The sequence below is a fragment of the Crassostrea angulata genome, unplaced genomic scaffold (genome assembly GCF_025612915.1).
Source record: "Crassostrea angulata isolate pt1a10 unplaced genomic scaffold, ASM2561291v2 HiC_scaffold_147, whole genome shotgun sequence".
Taxonomy (NCBI): Eukaryota; Metazoa; Mollusca; class Bivalvia; order Ostreida; family Ostreidae; genus Magallana; species Magallana angulata.
This window is the reverse complement of record NW_026441702.1, coordinates 237,579-258,456: the sequence shown is the minus strand read 5'-3', so window position 1 is coordinate 258,456 and position 20,878 is coordinate 237,579. Positions and strand designations below refer to the sequence as shown.

The following is a 20,878-nucleotide window of genomic DNA, read 5'->3' as shown; positions in this document are numbered from 1 at the left end:
TTAGTTACCAATACAATGAAAATTAAATCTAGTAGTAGGTTACCTCCACCGGCAGGTTCTAATGAATTTGCTCAAGCTTTGAAAGAAACCAAAGTCCCTAGAGAATATGTGGTAAATCCTAACGTTATAAAAGCTATGGAAAGACCGGGAAAAATCAGTACCCCTAGAACACCTAGAGCCCTTGCTCCCTTAAAAGAATATGATGATGAGGATGATGACACTGGATTTCACGATGCCTCTAGTATTACCCCTAGTAGTACTTTTATGACTCCTAAAAGAAAGAAAAAAAAAAGTGACGACTTAGACTACGGTTTTTCTCCTGAACCCTCTGGTATTAGATGGGACGTCTTAAGAAAATAAAAAAAGAAGAGAATATTGACTCTGTGTTAGAAGATATTTATTATGATCCTAAAACAGGGTATGGCGGAGTACAGTCATTATATCGCCAATTACGGACCAAAGGCTATTCTATTTCTTTATCTGAAATTAGAAAATGGCTCAAAGAACAAGAAGCTTATACTCTGCATAAACCCATAAAAAGAAAATTCATAAGAGGACAAACGAGAGTGACCGGTATCGACGAACAATGGCAATTAGATTTAGCGGATGTCTCTCAATTAAAAAAAGACAATGACGGTTATACTTTTTTATTGTGTGCTATTGATGTGTTATCTAAATATGCCTGGGTAGTACCCATAAAACAGAAATCGGGAAAAGAAATGATTCGGGGATTAAAGGAAATTATTAAACAAGACGGCAGACAACCTCTTCGCATTCAATCAGATCAAGGACGGGAATTTACCAACAAGGAATTTATTTATAAGTGCTTTTAATGCAGAAACTAACGCCAGTATCGTAGAACGATTTCAACGTACTCTGAAAGGAAGAATGTGGCGGTATTTCACTCGTCAAAAAACTCGACGTTATGTGGATATTTTACCCGATTTAGTATATGCTTATAATCACAGTTACCATCGAAGTATCAAGAGAGCTCCTGCTGAGGTCAATTCCTCCAATGTGTTAGAAGTGTGGAAAACATTGTACGATAAGAAAATAAGTCTTAAAAAACCTAAGTTTAAAGACGGAGATCGAGTGAGAATCAGTAAAGCTAAACGTACCTTTGAAAAAGGTTATTTACCGAATTGGACTCGAGAGATATTTAAAGTATCTCGTTTAATCCAGGAATCTGTACCTTATAGATATAAGGTAAAAGATTTTAACGGAGAAGAATTAGAAGGCACTTTTTACGAATCTGAATTACAGAAAGTGACTAAAAAAGACGAAGTCTATGAAGTGGATGAAATTTTAGGCTATAAAAAGGGACGGGTTGGAAAAAAATCCATTTCTCTTGTCAAAGTAAGTTGGAAGGGATATCCTTCCAGTTTTGATTCATGGATACCCCAATCGGATCTCATTCTTCCAAAATAGAACATTGGAAACTATGCTGTGGAAAAATACCTAGAGCTGAAATTATCTTTTTTGCTCAATTATTGATTTGTATTACTTTAATTATTGCCTCTATTGCAATGTTAGCCTTACACGATACGAATCGAGATTTCTGGATGGTTATTCTTAGCTCGGTCATGGGGTACATTATGCCCAGTCCCAGCCCTCCCAAGTCTAAACATGAGCTACCATAACAATAACAACAAACAACACCTGACACCTGGGGTCCCTTATTGACGTCATTTAACCTTGAAAAAACCTCCATATAAAGAACACTCTGAGCTGTTATCGGCATACTGACCAATACTGACCTGAATTTGTGTTGTATGTTTGAATTAAAATTTGTTCATATATAAATAAACTTGTAATTTTATTTTTTATTCATTTTGAATTGATCATGGATGCAGGAGAAGGTTTTTTCATGACTTTACCCAGTGATGGGTCCCATAAAACATTTCCAGAAAATACTCTGGCCCAATTTAAAACGTTATTACCTCAAACCATAGATTTAACGGATGGTGAATGGGAAGTGGGTCTTACTGAAGTCATGTATTCCGCTAATGTTGAAAACATTTCAGAAAGCGAGGCCTATGTAGATGTACTCTTTGAAAACAAATATGAAAACATGATAGATAATCCAGACCAAGGCAAAACTGAGCGATTTAGAGATGAACAATTAACGGCTGTAAATCTGAAAAATATCTTGCCTATGACCGACTGGAAGGACTCTTTTTATAATAATAATTTTAAGAAAAGCGATGATAATAAAAAAATCCCACCCGAGGATACGAAAATGACCATTCATAGAATTTTTTTTAAAAGTGGAGAGTATGCTAATGTTGACGAACTGATTAATGAAATCAATCTGGGTCTGCAACGAACGTTTAGAAGACTGTGGATACAGTGTGGTGGCGGTGTTCCACAACAAAGATTGACAAAAGATCAGCTTATAAATTTAAGTGCAGACGAGGCAAGAAAAGCATTAGCTAAACAAACAGAAAAAATAGAAGAGAGAATACTATCTAACAATAATCTGCAGTTGTTTCACGACAAGACTTTTGACCGATTAGAGTATCATATCAATGGAAGGAAATTACGTGAAGAATGTATTTTTGGCATTCGTTTTCCTATCTCCTTAGCTTATAAATTTGGATTTGATGATGCTGCTCTTTTTCTTGAAAGTAACCATGACGTTGGCAAATTTATTGCTATAGCTACAATGTACAATCATGCTGATGGAAAGAAAGATGTAGAGTTAGGGGCTGGTCATACCAAATGGCTCAACGTGGCTTATCATCCTCGTTACAGCCTTGACTTATCAGTAAACCTGAAACAATTATTCATTTACTGCGACATCGTAGAACCCCAGATCGTAGGATCTAATCAATTAAAATTGATGAGAGTGGTCCCCATCCACGCATTTCACCCGCCCAATTGGGATCAATACCAATTTGTGTGGGAACCCAGAAGAGTAGAATATTTGAAATTGAGTAAGAAACATTTTGACACGATTGAAATTCAGATCAGAACAGCTTTAGGAGCCGTATTTCCTTTTTTAAGTGGAAGAACGGTGGTAAAACTTCATTTTAAAAAAGCCTTTTAAACATGGAGCTGTGGATTCTGATTGTTACTCTAACACTATCGACAATTTTGATATTTAGTTGGTGTATTGAATGTATCAGACGATACTGAGAGTATATAAATAGAGAGTTATTTACAATTTGAACTCATTATCAATCAACATGGCCTATAGACATAGACGAAGAAGAAGAAGGGGTCAGAAAGGAGGATTTGTACAATTTATACCAGCTCTAATGAGTGCTCTTGCCCCCACGGTAGCAGGAATGGCACTTTCTAGAATTTCTTCTAGATTACTCCCTCAACGAGGGAGAGGAAGAAGAATAGTAGCAAGAAGATACAGATATAGAAACAGACCCTAATTCAAAATGATATAAAAAGAGAAATCACTAAGTATATTTTTCAGTCTTGATGGATGTTTATAGCGGATTATTACACCAAAGAGGTCACGGAGGCTTAGGTACTCTCCTTAAATTAGGAGGGTCCGTAGCGGCCAGTGCCTTAGCACCTCTCCTCGGAGATTTTGTTGGAGGTTTGATATAAAAGAAAAAAAACAAACAAACGGGCCAAGGTTTCGTGACTGATGCCCTAAAACAAGGTTTTAACGTCAGTAAAAATGCTTTTTTACATGGGGCAGCCATTAGAGATGCCCTAACTCAAGGTCTGAACACCAGTAAAAATACCATTTTACATAATTTAAGAGTCAGGAGTAGTAATAGACTTAAAAATATTGCTATTCCTTTAGCCGATAGTCTTCTAAAACAAAAGCTTCCCCTTATGGGATCTCCTATCATAGGTTCAGTGCTTAGTGGTAAAGTGATACCAATGATAAAAAATAAGCTAGGCTCAGCTATTGAACGAAGAGTTAATCTCTTAATGCCAAATCAATGGGGTAGTGGGACAAGAAGAAGAAGAAGAAGAAGAAAACAAAGAGGCGAAGGAATAGTCAGTGACCTAGTCAAAGGAGGAATTAAACAACTCCCTAAATTATTAAAAAAGGGGACTCAAGCCCTAATGAAAAGAGGAATTAAAAAAGGAATAAAAAGAGGAATTCAAAGAGGCGCTCAAAAAATCATTAAAGAAGGAACTAAACAAGCGATACAGACTGCTGCTAAAACAGGCATAGATGTCCTGAAAGGAAAAATTATCAAAGAAGCGGGTGTTGCCCGAGCCATACAAGGCATTCAAAAAGCAGAAAAAAATTTAGAGAAAACAATTCTAGCGAAAGGAGGACCTACTCAAAAAAGAAAAAGAACAATAAAAGTGGGAACAGGTAAAAAAGCAAGACTCATGGATATTTTTGACTGACCAATGCCCCCCCTATAAAAAGAGAGTCAGACCCCTCACCCTAGACAGTCGAGTACCTTAATTCAAAAGTCACACACACACTTTTTTAAGCTTCAAAAATGATGCACAGAGAGTCATGCATGTGTGGGATGGACAATTTAGAATTGTTCCAGGTTCCCCCCACCAACATAGCCTTGGAAGAATCGAAATGGATGGAATATTATCCCATTTCCAGTACCCTCGATTCCGATACAGCTCCCATTGAATTCGATATTCAGGGACAGGGAGACGAATACATAGATCTCTCACAGACTTATTTACAAATAGTTTGTAAATTCACGAAAGCCGATGGCGGTAATTTAACGGGAGTAAATGGAATATCCACTCCCGTGAATAACATCATACATTCTTTGTTCTCAGAAATCGATCTCACTCTGAATGGTAAAATCGTTACCCCAGGAACAGATACCTATCCTTACAAAGCCTATTTAGAGAAATTACTTTCTTACAGACCCGAAACCTTAGACTCTCAAATGTTTGCTTGCAGTCTGTGGGAAAAAGACACGGCAGGAAAAATGGATGATTGTGATATAGCGAATGCAGCTCTAGGTAAAACTCAATATGATGTGGCTAATGACAAAATCACCATAACTGCTGCAAATATGGCACTGGCCTATCCAGCCGGTTCTGAAAACGACGGGTTGAGAAAGCGCCACAATATCGTCGCCGACGGCAAAGAGATTACTTTAATCGATCGTCTGTATCTAGATCTCTTTCAACAGGACAAATTCATTCCCAACGGAGTAGATATTCGTTTGAGATTTAACCGAACAAAGTCTGATTTTTACATGATGACTAAGGCAGGGAGTACAGGAAAAATAAAACTTCTGAACGTGTTACTGTGGGTCAGAAAAGTCAGACCTACTGCAGCCGTGTTGAATACTGTCAACGAGAGGTTGAACGTAGAAACGGCCAAGTATCCCCTAAGACGGGTAGACGTTAAAACGTTCACCATTCCTACAGGAACCCAATCCAAAATCAGCGATCATCTGTTTCAAGGGCAAATGCCAAAACGAATCGTTTTGGGTCTGGTAGGTAATGACGCTTTCAATGGCACTACCAACAAAAATCCGTTCAATTTCAAAAACTGCAAAGTCAAAAGATTAGATGTCACCATCAACGGAGAAACCATCAGTACCCGACCCTATGAGCCGGATTTCGAGAACGACTTGTATCTCAGATCTTACTTGAGTCTGTATCAAGGACTGGGAAAATTCGGTGCCGATTGGGCCCCAGGAATTAGTTTCGACGAGTATAAAGACGGCTACACCTTGTGGTGTATAGATTTCACCAAAGATCAGGAGGCACAGCTAGACAAGTTTCATCTGATTGAAACAGGAAATTTGAGAATCGAAATTCAATTTGCAGAAAACACGGCAGAAACTCTGAATTGTTTAGTCTACGCTGAATTTGATAACGTGCTAGAAATCAACAAACAAAGAAAAGTCAGCACTGACTTTAAAAAAAAAATGGATACCTATCAATTGAAAAAAGTCTTAAAGGCAGATTTAGGATCTTCTTTTGCAGGTGTCTATGCTCTTGATATAATTCCTAAACATTTAAATTTTAAAGAAAAAGCCATGGTCATAAACACAGATCCTCAAGATCAACCGGGAGCTCATTGGGTGTGTTTATATTTAGACGGAGATACGATCGAATATTTCGATTCTTATGGATTTCCCCCCTTGTATAAGGAAATTGAAGAATTTATTGAAAGAAACAGTCATCACATGATATATAATGGAAGGCGTTATCAAGATTTTACAAGTAAAGTGTGCGGGGAATATTGTGTCTATTTTTTACATCATCGTCATAGAAGAGGCCGTAAAGTATTAAAACAATTATTTCCTAAACACTGGACACCAAAACAAACAGATCGTTACGTGAGACGATGGTTCAAAGAAAACTATAAAAAGCCTAAAACGCACAAAGGTCAATGCTGTAAGAGTTACGATCAGACTTGGCAAGAGAGGTCACCTAGTTCAGCTGGTGAATGAAACACCTGGCTGTGACACGTCACGTAGTCCGGTACCAAGAAACAAACTACTTTCGTTATTGATAGCATATAAAAAGACAGCTCAAATCATTATTCGTCACAATTTGGATGGGGAAGTGCCACAGTAAACTAAAAAGCAACAATAAAATGGGAGAGACAAAAGCTGTGATCGCGATGCCCTTTGCAGACGGCAGTGTTGGATACCTGGTACCAAAGATCGAATATCCTCCCTTATTTGAACCGATGGAAGTAGAGAAGATGGAACTAGAGAAGCCTTATTTAGAATTGAAAGAAAAAGAGAAAGAAGGAGAGAAGGAAGAAGAGGATGAGGAGGAGGAGGAAGAAAAGAAAGAAGGAGAAGAAAGAGAGAAAGAAAAAGAGAGAGAAGAAGAAGAAGAAACAGATGAGGAGGAAATAGAAGAAGGAGGAAAAGAGGCGGAGACAGAAATTTTCGTGGTGGAGAAAATGGAGGAGGGAACTGATAAAACCCCCTTAGAAGTGGTCGCATCCGATTTCCAAGAGCTATTAAATGATCTCACTTATGGAGATGACGGTGAGTGGATCGAGATGCAGCTTATGGGAGAAGAAAAAGACACGGACAAAATGGTAATGAACATGAGTCAAGAGGAGCGTGAGGAAATCGAGGGAGCCAAAGCAGACAAAGTAAGCGGGGTTTACAAAATTTGTACGGATTACGGGAAAGCCAAAGAAGAATTGACGGGATTATGGCTGAACTGCGAAACCTACAGCAATATGGTCAACCATTTGGGAGGAGAGAAAAGAAAAAGAGAAGAGGAAGTAGCCGATCAAGAAAGAAGTAGGAAAAAACTACGAGATGCTAAAAGACAATTACTCTACCAGTCTTACCTGAAAATGAAAATGCTTGGAAACAACACCGAACTCCTGAAATTGCTCCAAGTCTGCAGAGTGATGGAAAATATGTGAATATGTGAAATCCGTGTGAAAAAAAATCAATCTGTGTATATATGTGACTAAAAATTATTTTGGATTCTTTATATCATTAATGGTAAATATGTTTTTTTCTCATTACTAAAGTCTTTCAAAAATCATGTAAATATGTTGTATGTTTGTTTGCTGAGTTTCCAATTAAAAGTTTTTTGCATTTGAAATTCATTGTTTATTATTTTATCATATAAAGAGGACTCTGGTCCTAATAAAAAACAAGAGGTGATATTTTTCATATATTTTATTTGAACAAAGAAGTTTAATTACCAAAAGGAAGAGTCTTAAAATCATCAATGATCTGCCGTTTATCATATACAATTTGATATTTCTTAGTAAAATGTTTGGTCAATAATTCATGTCTCTTGGTTCTCTGGATTTTATGAGGATAAGTGACCGTCACTTCATCCAATTCTTTAAAAATCATTTTCTCTAAAGCCTTCATGGTTACGATTTGAGAAGCTCGATGATTCAAAGTAAGGCCTTTGACTTTTTGCACGCTTTTTCCAGTATCTGTTTCAAACGCATAATTCTTAGGGCCACCAGACATGAATTTGGTAATATGACCTCCCTCCAATTCGTCGGTCCATCCTCCTAAACTATTGACTATAGTAGGATTATACAAGCCTTCTACGTGTTGATAAATAATACTGTCGGTATCGAAGTAAAGAACCCGATCTCCTAATTTTTCTAAGGTGTCGTATAAATGTAAACGAGCATGAGCAGTAGTAAAAGCAGCTAACACCACGTTTCCAAAGGGGCAGTCTTCGATGAAATCTTGTTTTTCCAGATAATTAATCAAAATCAGATCGCGTTCGGGTTGTTCTAAGTTGTTAAATAACTCAACTCCTTTGATTTCAAGAGTGCTGTCCTGTAACATTCTCGTCAATTGTTCTTCTTCTTTCAAATATTCGATTTTAGGTAATTGAAGGCGCTGAGCAAATTTTCCCCACAAACAATTCAAAAATAACTTGGCAATAGTTCGTTTCACGGGATTTTTCTCGATTTCTATAGGGTTCAACATCAATTTCTCTCGATCAAATATGTCGCGGATGTAAGCTACCCGTTGTTCCTCGGTGTCGCACTCGGGGGGATATCCAGAGGCTTCCTGTTTGATTTTCAAAAACGTGTCAATGTAACTTCGAAAGAGATCCTGACTTTTTTCTGGAAAATGCCACACTTCGTAAATTTTCTTTAACTGGTATCCGCATTCTAAGGCTTTTTGAAGTTCGCTAGTCACCCAAGTTCCCGTGATACAGCGTTCAGAATCTGTATGCTGACAGCGATACTGAGAATCTTGACAAAGTTTTTGGGCACAAGTACGACATAAGGGAAACAATAATTTTCCTCCGGTACGATAGGGTAAAACGGGATGATAGAGACCCCGAGGGGGTAAAACCTGACATTGAATCAACCCGAAATAATTAGAAATCTCCTCAAAATTCTCCGTGATGATTTCTGGATGACCCATGGGAAAAGGTCTATGTTTCAAAACAAAAGGATATAAAGAACAAACGTCTACATATCTCATGTCTCCCTCGGTACAAAATAAACGCGTGGCATTGGTGCGCCCCCATACAAAGCTTCCCTAGGATTCAAAGGATCTTGAAAATTTAAATTGCCCACAAACTCTTGCAATTCAAAATTATTTTTCATTTCCAAATCAAAATCGTGTTCCAAAATAGAAACTACTTTATACCCCTGTTCTCTCAAATGATGTTCTCTAATTAAAGTCTGTTCGTACAACGTCCCGTAAGTACAATCGACTCGATGAGGATGATTTTCATTCTCTAAATCAGAATGACATTGAGGGCAGCCGTGCCAGTAACATCCATGAAATTCGTACACGGTATTCGATTCTGGATCGTAACCGTCTACGGTATAGGGCCCTAAATTTATTTCTCCACCATTTTTAGCATGATAAATCACCCGCCCGTCTCGACTCATCCAAGCTAACCATCGACAAGCTTTCATTGAAAATTGTCGGGCTGGGTCGTATCCCAAATTCGGTATGATGGCAATACTGTCTTCCGGCATGAATCCCCTTCGATAGGCTAAATTAGCAGTACTGGCAAAAGTAATGGATTCTTGAAAAGGATTGACTTGTACCAAACTCTGTATGGTCTTTCTAAATTGAGCGCAACATCGCTGTAAAATGTCTACGTCAGAAATACAGTAATCTACGAATTCTTTTTGAAAATCAAACAATTTCCCTTCTTGTTGCCGATACCAATCATAAAACGCTTTTCGACCAGAACAAGTCATGTCGTCAGGATTGTAATAAGAAGCGGGGGGATAGGGACCCACATAATTCTGATTTTGCTCCGTATTAAAAAAATGGGGAAAATATCCTTTCTTCATTTCCTGAAATCCAAAAGCCGAAGGCATTTTTGATAAAGCAAAAGGCAAATAATTATAAGAATCTATAAATTTCAAACCAAGAACTTCCATAGATAAAATCTTAGTTCCGTTCATGATCACCGAGGGAGTTATGCAAGAGGTATGCACCAAATAATTCAAAATAAATTGCCCATCGTATCCCTTGAAATTGTGAGCTATGACAATGGCCCCTTCGTGCAAAAGCTGAGATTGACTTTTTTGAGTAGCGTGAGGCTGGGCCTGAAAAAGCCATTCCATGAATTGTTTCAAAGTTTCAGAACCACGAAACAAATGGCGTCGAGGGCCTAAATGTTCACAGTGAGAACAGGACTGATCTACCTTTAAATGATCACAATGCTGACACACACGATGAGCTACACATAAATTAGGAACGTGAGTTCCATTTTCTTGAGTACATTCAAAATCAAAATAAATGTACATTTGAAGTTTTTTCCCTCTCTCTTTCAGAGTAGGTTTGACTTGAACAAAACATTGGTGATCTTTCTCGACCATTTCTCTACAAATCTTACACCATTTTCCGTCCCCACATTTGTGATAAGGGAGTAACTTTTTACTCATCCATTTTTGACAGTGAGAACATCGATCCATTAAACTGCATACACTAGTTTCACAGTTTTTACTGTAAGACTCCAAATCTTGCTTTTAAAATACCCCTTACAATCAGAACAAACAATGCTACTCCCATCGGAAATACATGGGGTGTCCCCCAAACAAAAAAACAAAGGTAAGGACATTTGACTCTATGATCTTCAATGTGACTATAACCTACATCGCAATAATCGCAGTAATATTGCTTTTCGGTCAATCCAGGCATATACAAAATAGTATCGTAGTGTTCATCATCCAACAAAACATTCAAACATTTTCCATTTCCTTTTCCTTTGTAAATAGCCTCTAATTTCAGTCGAGAAGAGACCGTTTTAAATTGAAATATTTTCAATCGATATTCAGGAAACAATACTTCTTGTAACTTGTTCCATTCCTCGGGACCGCAGGGCAAATTAGCATCACAATGAGCTTTTTTCATCAACTCTAAAGCTTCTTTTTTCTGCTGGGGGGAAAGAATATCATTCCTTATAATACGATCCCACTGTTTTTTCCAACGGGGCAATTCCAAGGAATCCGAGGGGCGCTGACTGTGTAACCGAGCTACAGCGATAGCTCGAGGGAGACAGAGATGATCACCTACATTTTAAATTTTCAATACAGATCTTTTTTCTTTCTTAAACTTCTCTTTATTAGCATGTAGATGTCTGACTTTTTGACCTCCGCTTCCCTGAGGATATTTGACGTGAAACAATTCAAATTCAGCAGATCCGTCCGTAATAGTAAAATCTTTCTTCGATTGCTGCACTGCCTGAACTTTATTCAAAATAGTAGCTTCGTTCAAATTCTTTGATTGAGTAAATTCATACCAAATCTCAGAATCTAAAGACGGATGGCACAAATTCAATCTCAAATAATCGTTAGGATTACATTGCATGCGCTCTATCATTTCTTTCAACATGTCGCTCAATAAACGTTTCACAAAACCGCTATCTGATTTCTGGGGGAAAGGTCGAAAGCTGACCGTATATACATTTTGTTTCACTTTAAATTTGCGAGATTGTCGCCCCCTGTCTAATCTAACGTTGTAAAAGTCAGAAACCACTTTTTTCTTAACAGCTTTTTTGACCGCTTTTTTTTCTTTAAAAGTTTTAAATTTTCATCGATCAATCGCTTTCTTTTATATCTCAACAAACGAGATTTATTCAACAAAATGCTTTCGTCTACATTCATCTCTCTCGCTTTCAAGGGAAGGATCCAAATGAAAAAAGTATTTAATAATGCTATAGTTATATTCATCAAAACATGTTTACGAACTCATATCAAGGTCGCTAGACAGCTACGTCAGAGTATTTTTTACCATAATCTAGGTCACACAGCTGTCTAGGTCACACAGCTGTTGTTTACGTTGCAGCTACATTGACTCCAGACACGTACACAGAGCTAGCGGGGTCACACAGGTGTTCTTTACGTCGCAGCTGCATTGACTCAAGTCACGTACACGGAGGGTATATAACAGCATTTCTCTTCAGTTCCTCACACCATTGAATGGAGAGCATTCAGAACCTTATCGTGGAAAAAATCAGAGAGAAATTCAGCAACATGGCAGAGGAAAAGAAAATCAAAGAAGAACCAAAAGAAGAAGAAATGACTGAGATTGAGCCAGCCAAGAAGTTTGGATTCTCAGCCTCCGAGGAAAAAGAAGAAAAACCAGCATTTCTTCTAAAGCCTCCCAGAAATGAAGGCGGAGAAACTTACTTAGACTTTTTCAGTAATTATTTAATCAAATAAGTAGAATTTTTATAATGTACATTTGTAGTAACTTGGCGTCGATCGGTAAATTCGCCATTTTGGTTAATAGTGTAGATTTATAATATGGGTAATTAGCCGTATTTGAAACGTATTTTATTTCAAAATAATGTCTTAGGTTTCAAATTGTGTCATATTATATATAAACAAAGCTTTTACATGTCAAAAATGCCGTACCAGTCCGTATTACCTACTCTGTCGACGATATCATCCTCGGGGTTGTCCCCTGTGGAGTCGTCCGATTCGTCGGAACTGCTTGCTTTTGGCTCAAATCTGTAACGCTGGATGTTCTGGGGGGGGGGGGGGGGGGCTTCATGAACACTTTCTTCAAACGAACCCACCTCAAACGACATTTGGAGATCAATATCGGACGAGGAAATACTGGAAATGCTGCTATCGCTTCTGTTGGTCATCTTCGAAAAAGCTGTGTTGTGACGTCACGCCTAATTTCTCTATTTGTAGTAAAACCGGAAGTTGCGCTGATTGGTTTTGAGCAGGTGCGAAAGTCAACAACTTTGACGGCGGATAACTCGCTTATTAGGCCACGCATGGGAAATTTGTTGTTTTACACTTCGTTTTATTATAAAATCTGCTTAATTTAAACTCAAGTTATATTTTGACTTCCAGGACACTTTAAAGAAAATTAATCAACTATTGGGGCACCCTTTAGCCACCAACACACCTACCCTCCATTTTCACTATGTCAAAAATTGAATTTTTTCTATTGGAAAGCTCAGTTAAAAATTCTGGTAGGTAGCTTACCTTCTCTTCTTCTTCTTGCCATCAAATCCTTCCCTGCAAAAATATTGTTTAATAATTTGTAAGTACAATTAGTAATTAAGTGTGAATTGATACATTTCCTCTACAGTGCACACACATCAAGGTAAACAACGTACTGCATACTAGTATTTATGTAAACCCTTAATCTTCTTTAAAAAACTCATTCTCATTTGGGACAATACCCGTAATGAAAATCAATATCAATATCTCATTTTGGACAACCCCCTAAATAAAAATCAAACAAACAAAAAATGAAACCTTGTGCATTCATTCTTTTGGAATTTTTAATTCATCCAACTATCCCATCTTGCAAAAAATCGTGTCCATCTTCTTCTTACCACGAGCAGCTAAAGTAGTATGTGGACCAAAACCAGTAGCATACAACTCAAAAGAGTCAGTTCAATAACAGTGGGTCCTTTCATTCTTCACATTAAAGGCATAATTATTCATCTGCACTTGCTCAAGACAGCCCGAGACATACTATAATATGTCCTAACAACTTTCTCTCTCTGTCCTAACAACTTTCTCTTTCTGTCCAAACAACTTTCTCTCTCTTATACTTCTTGTAAAATGTCTTCACATTTAAAAACTGTATCTTGCCCTGTCCTGCTTGAGTATATCTTATAACTGGGTTCTGCAACACAATCTACTACGAAGAATTTTGAGACACTTACAGAGGTGTGTATCAATCATGATAAGATATGAAAAAGCTTTTAAAAAAGATCAAGATTATGCAATTAAAAAAATACTAATTATTTACTTTTTAGTTTTTTTAATACAAATTTAGATATTAAGGTCAAGTAAATTATTTCAGTGTCTAATTTATATCTGAAAAAAAATCTACGGTTCATAATTTTGATGCTCTTTTTTCAAAATGGAAATATATTAGAAATATAATTTTTTTTAGAAATCAGATGTTTGTATTCATGTTTTTTTCCCTCTTTATTTCTATATAAATTAGCAAAAGTTGCTTAGAGGTTCTTTTTTTATGTATTAACATAGAAAGTAAACTTACCAAAAATCTTGGTACGAGTGATGTGTGCAAATTAGTACGGGTTGTCTGTGCAATAAATATCACTTTTTAGTTTAATTTCTATACGCAATTTCCGAGTTCTGCAGGAGTTATCTCCCGTAATTGCAACTCGCGCGTTTGGAGGTGAAATAGTTGTGCGTCATTAGCTACGGTGGGTACAAATACGCTAGACATCGTCTGCATATAACAACATGCCGTAGTTTAGTGTTGTGTTCCAGAATGTACGGATTCGAAACGAAAATTACAGCAGTTAGATAAATATTCATGGATGAGAAATGTTACGTTTATTTCTTTACCTGATAGGCGTAAAAACAGACGTGAATATTTTCGATGGTTGCGGCTGATTCGCCGAAAAATTAGTTGGAAAACAGCTAAGTATACGAGAATATGTTCCCGTCATTTTGCCAAGGTGAAACTGTACCAACACTTTTCCCCTACAACAACTATAAAACGTGCACTAAGGTAATTATTATTATGCCCATGTTATATGTCGTTTTATCAATCATGACACCCCCCCCCCCCCAAACATCAAACAGTTAAGGCACCATTCGTTGGCTTTAAGGCCGTGTTGCATAATTCATATTATAATAAAACATAATGATAATAATTTATAATAATGAATCCTTACACTGTCAAATATTAGATACTTTTTTTAAAATAATACATTAACTGACCACTACATTACAATGCATTATGTGTTGTGTATGACTAAATACTATGTATTATTGTGTAAGGGATTAACAATTATCTTGCTCCTTTAAAAGATCCACAACAACCTCAACAGTAATGTTGATATTCCCTCTTATCAAAATAATGGAGAATATGCTGCTTTTACCAATCTGTATGAAGATGACAATGTTCCATATTTGGTTGGTGAGGTGGAAGCTCAGTATACAGAACCTAGTCCAACAGGTTAGTAAATATTTTCATGTAATACGTACAATAAACCAGTACATGTATTTACATACAAAACATATACACAAATGCATATACATACAGTGATCGATCAATACTATGCACCTCTATTTCATTTAAAGAATATATACACACTAAATATTACTTATACAGATTCAGTCGAGAGTACCGGTATTCAGATGCTGAGTGATACAGAACGATGGATGGCTCCAAGAGATCACCCCTATTGTGATACTGGAAATAATGAGCCCATCATCATTTCCACTGAATGCCAGAAAGACATTTCATTCGTTCAAATGGAATATATGGAAAGATGTGTGATTGACAAAGACTCATTTTTTAGAGAGGTCTTTGTAGAGAAGGTTACAAGTTCTGATGCGTCTGTCCGACAATATACGGGAATTCCAGACATAGCATTATTGTTTGGCTTATTCAATATTATTTAGTCAAAATGTTCAAATTTGAAATATTGGAATGGTCCCAATAGTGCAAATGAAAAACATTATCAGCAAGGATTAAAAAACAAACCAGGACCTTCACGTAAATTAACCTTATTTCATGAATTTATACTTACACTAGTTCGCTTTAGATTAGGCTTCGTTGGATTTCTTTTGTCTGATATATTTGGAATTTCAAATTCATGTGTTTCGCAAATTTTTGGTACCTGGATAACATTTCTTGCTATTTGCTCTGGAAAGTTAATAAAATGGCCAAGTAAACTACAGGTTAAAAATTACATGCCAAAATCTTTTAGAAATACCTATCCTAAAACTAGAGTAATAATTGATTGCACTGATTTTTTTCTTCAAAGACCAAGATCCTCATCTGCTCAGTCTGAAACGTACAGTACATACAAGTCAAAAAACACTGGAAAATGTTTACTTGGAATTTCTCCATCAGGTACATTTATTTTTGTCTCCGATGGAAATGTTTTCGACAGGTTTATTACTGAACTTTCAAATTTTCTTGAGTTAATTGAGGAGGGAGATGATGTCATGGCTGATAGGGGGTTTACTATTAGAGATTTGTGAACAAAAAGGAAAGCCACTCTGAATATTCCGCCATTTACAAGAAAATGTACATGGGGCAAGAAAAAAAGATTAAATGTTAATGAAATAAAGCAAACTAGAAACATTGCAAAGGTGCGCATACATGTTGAGCGAGCAATTCAACGTTTGAAACTGTTCAAGCTTTTGGGTAATAATATACCATGGCATCTGAAACCAGTTGTTAATCAAATGGTAAAAGTTGGTGTCTTTCTGTGTAATCTGATGCCAAAACTAGTAAGAAAATGAATTCAACAACATCATTGTTTATGATTTCATGCATTTATTTGTGTAATGAAAAGCAGTTTACAGTATATATATTTTTTTGGAAAAAATTTATGATATGTATATGCATAATTTTGAAAATACAATTAATCTTCATCAACGTAAAAAAAGAATGAAGACAATTAGAAGTCTTACTACCTTGTGACTGTATTAAAATTGTTTTTGCACATGCTACAAACTGATTTCATTAATTCATATGCGCCATTTACAAATAATTAAGTCATGTCCCCTAAGTCTACAAACCATCCATAATATGCATGAAATATCTAGCAATAATTTTTGCACACACATATGTATATTGAAACAATTGTGTTATATATATTTATACATATTAAAATGTTGTTCATTTTCAAAATTTTATAAATGATATTAGTGCAATATATTAAGTATTTTTCCCATTAGTTAGACTTGCTGATTGACACAATCAAATCACATTATTGTAATTATATGTATACATGTTCCAATGAGATTTAAAAATTGTATACATTAATGAAGATTCAAACAAGAGAATTCAGTATTCTTTTTAACAATTTTGAATCATGGAGATGATGAAATCATAGAAAGGAAGCATTAGGAAAAACTGAAAAATACATGCTTATTACGATACGTGCATGTACTGTACATTTTATGCATGTACAGTACATGCATAAAATGATTTACATAACAGTTTACGTACATGCTCTAATATTGATTCACAGAACATTGTAGCTGAATCAAGAAAATGTGCAGTATCATTTTGTGTAAATATTTATACAGACAACAGTCTTGTGACAACAAATTTTTCATAAAATGAATTAATACTTTTCAAACATTCTGCCCAGAACTGTGCATTAAACTCAATTCTTTAAACATGAATTTTGTGTTTACAAGCTGCTACACCCTCTAAGTACATCAAAAAATCACAATACAATAAATCTGCAACAGCTAACTGACACTGAATCTGATAATACCATGGAGAGGTGTGCTTAAGCCTCATTTCATTATTTGAATCTAGAAAAATATGATAATTTTCTTTACAAATTTGATCCACAGTGCAATATCTGTATTTATATGGACATTCGATTTCTAATAAAGTTTTCTGACAACAATCACAAGTAACAACACCATCAGGACTTGCAGCAATATGTGGATATTTTGGATTTACCAAAAGACCTGGAATTTTTACATTGTGTTTACAGTGATCAGTTTTACATTGAGAATCATACAATTCTCGTGCTAATGACTCTCTTTTTCTCCCATATAAAATTGCAGGACTTGAGACATCTAACTTTTCTGTTAAAATCTTTTTAACAATAGAATTGTGGACATTGTCTCCTTTATATTTAACAACATCATGCACAATTGATGCAGTAACTCTGCCTACTCTATACTTAAACCAGTTCACATTTTCACTCTGACCCTCAGTTAAAGTGTCAATATCCATACAAGCTGACTTATCTATACTTTCTTGCATAAATTTGACAAATGGCATACTACATTTACTTTGTCTATATGATAAAGCAAGTAATGGTACAGGTTGAGGTTCATTAACATTATTATTATTTGTACAATCTTTGTCTAAAACTTCTATGAAATTTATATCATAATTCTTAACAAGCTCAAAAATTTCCATTTCAAAATCATCATCTGTAACATTTTCCTCATGAATAGGATGATAGATATGTGTGTAAGGATAGACCATATTAATGTCAGATTTACTAATATCAAGTTTTTTGGGCTTCGACTCTCTTCTCGGCTTGTCCCACAAACACTGGACATCTGTACATGTTGCTGTGTTCATGTCGGTATGCCGCTCACTCCACTCAACTAAGCTAAAAAGGAGAGCTACGACGTGCTTACAACCACCGTCATCCCTGAAACAGAGAGCGGGGTAACCGTAAAATTTAAGAATATATATGAGACCAGATTGATATACAGGGCTGCGTGGTTTCTACCTAAGTGATTACCCATGGTCAGTTCAGTCTCATTAAATGATTCCCAGTGCATAACATATCTTACTAATAGTAATTAAATATTTATATATCATATAAATGTAATTTTAATTCATATAGAGTAATACAATTTTTCAGATTAAGAATTGAATCATTTATAAATCACGGCTTGAATATATATGAAACTATGGTTATACATGTAAGTCACTTGCAACAAATTTTACACATATAAGACTTTAATAATAGCCCCATCGTCGGAACCCACGGGTTTTCTATCCGTTACACTGCTTTCAACAGCAGTGTAACGGATAGAAAACCCGTGGGTTCCGACGATGTAATACCCCATTATATGTAAACATTGTAAGCCCTACATTTGAAATGTGTAAATACCCCTTGAGGGCCCTTCCCAAAGTAATTACTGAATAAATAAACATACATAATGTACCAGGAACATATATTGATAAACAATGCAAGTTTGAAAGACTAAAACCTAATTTTTATAAAAGCTGATTGATCATAAAAATTAGAAAACTATGATAACAGAAACTTACGCTGTACATTCACATCCAGCTGATTTGATGGTGCCATTGCTGTCAGTCATACTCCATACGAAGTATGGCTTTTCACTTTGCGAAGTTTCTCTCAGACACTTGGCTCGAATGTACATACGGTCTTCGGGTAATGCATGGCACTGAACGGCACTGATATGGTTGCATTTAAACAATCTATACCCCCTCTCTTGTTTGTAACACTTGGTGCGGTCTGCTGTCCACTGGGCATTAGAGAGTACATGGACGAAAATATCTGCACAAACTATGTCTGGCATGCATGACAAATCATATGTCCAAATTTTCAAACTTACATCGCACACTAATGGAAAGTTTATCACTCGATCTTTAAGGGCAATCGTAGAGCGTTTTCTGAACGAATTGATGGCGTCGTCTTTCAGCGATATAACCGGTAATTTTATTTCCGATGCTTTAATAGCGAGTTCTCGAAGTTGTGACACATTATAGTCGGTAACAGTGATTCCTCTTGCCAACAGAAATGACCTAAGCTCGGGTTTGAGCATGTTTTTAACATCACTGACAACACTCGATTCCGCCATTTTATTCGAAGCGTCCTTGGATATTTGTACCCACCGACGCGCACTTAACGGTATTAAATGTACCTCCATTACTAGAGAGCAGGTATCTCGGAACTTGCGTATTACAAGAGGTCACCTGAGTGACTCAGGTGACCTAAAAAAGGGCCGAGGCATAGTATATTTGTATTTCTAGTCAGGGTAGTGGCATAGCGAAGGTATATACATGTATATAACTGATACAATTATTCGACATAAGTTGCAGAAGAGGGTTACATTGGGGGAATATGACCTGAGGGTGTATTGACACGGTGTGATTTCTCATACGCATCCTAGGTGTAAAAAAAACCCTTGAATTTTAAGGTACTCCACTACACCGAGACTTATACTTTTTAAGACACTACGTCAGTGGCGATTTAAATGTTCTGTTAAACTGTTTTTATCAATCGATTCAGATGTATATCGTAATAGATCGGTGGTTAAAGTATCAGGCTTGTGAACCACAGGTTATGAGTTCGAATCCGCCTTGGGCTTTTGTTCATGTTTACTGAATAACATTTTTGAAAATATTTTTAATCTAAAATTGCACATTTTTTAAACATATACTTCTTATCCATCATGCTATCTGTCATAATCGAGTAATTTTCTGCTGATTTGAAATAATATTTCAAGGTGTAGTGAGGCACCTAAATCCTAGGCCCAAAAAAAAATTCCTGTTTCCTGTCGCCCGACCGACCCTATCTTTTACCCTCCGACCCTAAAAGTTTTTTTGTGATCATGGTGGTGATCGGTAACTTCGCCAATACATGAAACAGATGTCTCAGAATGTATAATATCGTTATTTCAAGCTCACTGGAATATACTGAGTCAAAATTAGAGAAAAAGAAACTGTCGTTAATGGATAAAATATCATCATGTTATCTTAATGTCGAGTTGAAAGTTACAGCATTTAAGGTCTAAAGAGAAACAATATTTATTAAATTGCACATTTTTATAAGATTTTCGGTAAAATCTGTTTTTATTTAAACATATCTTATCACTTTGTAAATTTTTCCTTATAAATACCGATACACATTTATATTTGGTAACATTTTAAAATGACTCCAATAAAGGCAGCAAAAAAATTTTTAATTTTGATATTTCAGGTACACATTCATGATAAACCTGTTTAAGCTGTATTTTTGTTTTGAAAGATGCAGATGGTTCAGAGATTTAATAACGTTTTCTAAAATGCTTTGTTATTTCATAAAACTTTCCTAGGCTTGGCGATGGGATAGAAAATACATAAGGCGTTGGAAAACAATAATTTACGATCGCAAAACATGAGATTCTTTTTATCAAATGTTTTACAACGTCTTTTGTTAATCGTCAATTTTTCTGTAAATAGTATAAACGTGAGCCGCAAAACACGTTTACTGCAAGACGTCAACAACTTTTTTCATGAACAAAATGTTCTTGAGGGTTGGCAAACATCAATTTCGACAATATTTTTATCAATTCATGAAAAAACAGCATTTAATGCTTTACATTTACAACTCCACACATCAACTGAACTATATTCATTACTTTTTCATGATTCGTCATTCAACAGCCTAAAGCTACGTAATGTTCATTAATGATGTCACGTCGGGTAAGAATACACGATGTAACATAAAACATCCATTACGTGTGTGATATAAACCTTATATTGAGCTAAACATGTGATAAATATATTAAACA

At 35.9% G+C, this 20,878-nt stretch overlaps 3 protein-coding genes and 1 pseudogene across 3 annotated transcripts; 2 read left to right on the top strand and 2 right to left on the bottom strand.

Moving 5' to 3' along the window:
• The first annotated feature begins 4,451 nt into the window (after positions 1-4,451).
• LOC128169550 (uncharacterized protein F54H12.2-like) lies at positions 4,452-5,919 on the top strand. Its single transcript, XM_052835667.1, has 2 exons — positions 4,452-5,816; positions 5,899-5,919. The coding sequence occupies exons 1-2, from the start codon at positions 4,452-4,454 to the stop codon at positions 5,917-5,919; spliced, it is 1,386 nt and encodes a 461-aa protein (XP_052691627.1).
• Positions 5,920-7,592: 1,673 nt separating this feature from the next.
• LOC128169549 (uncharacterized) lies at positions 7,593-8,801 on the bottom strand. Its single transcript, XM_052835666.1, has one exon. The coding sequence runs from the start codon at positions 8,799-8,801 to the stop codon at positions 7,593-7,595; it is 1,209 nt and encodes a 402-aa protein (XP_052691626.1).
• A 3,452-nt stretch (positions 8,802-12,253) lies between these two features.
• On the top strand, positions 12,254-15,651 carry LOC128169547 (uncharacterized; annotated as a pseudogene).
• Positions 15,652-17,017: 1,366 nt separating this feature from the next.
• LOC128169546 (uncharacterized) lies at positions 17,018-19,204 on the bottom strand. The gene is made up of 3 exons (XM_052835665.1): positions 18,627-19,204; positions 17,823-17,997; positions 17,018-17,026 (listed from the first exon to the last, which is right to left on the bottom strand). Exons 1-3 carry the CDS (start codon positions 19,181-19,183, stop codon positions 17,018-17,020), a joined length of 741 nt encoding a protein of 246 aa, XP_052691625.1. The 5' UTR covers positions 19,184-19,204.
• Positions 19,205-20,878: the final 1,674 nt, after the last annotated feature.

Bases quoted from the DNA above. Each gene is read 5' to 3' on its own strand.
- LOC128169550 (XM_052835667.1), top strand. From the start codon at position 4,452: ATGTGTGGGATGGACAATTTAGAATTGTTCCAGGTTCCCCCCACCAAC. The intron at 5,817-5,898 runs GTCAGCACTGAC...CTTCTTTTGCAG, and splicing joins AAATCAACAAACAAAGAAAA to GTGTCTATGCTCTTGATATA.
- LOC128169549 (XM_052835666.1), bottom strand. From the start codon at position 8,801: ATGGGTCATCCAGAAATCATCACGGAGAATTTTGAGGAGATTTCTAAT.
- LOC128169546 (XM_052835665.1), bottom strand. From the start codon at position 19,183: ATGGCGGAATCGAGTGTTGTCAGTGATGTTAAAAACATGCTCAAACCC. The intron at 17,998-18,626 runs GTAAGTTTCTGT...TCTCTGTTTCAG, and splicing joins GCTGGATGTGAATGTACAGC to GGATGACGGTGGTTGTAAGC.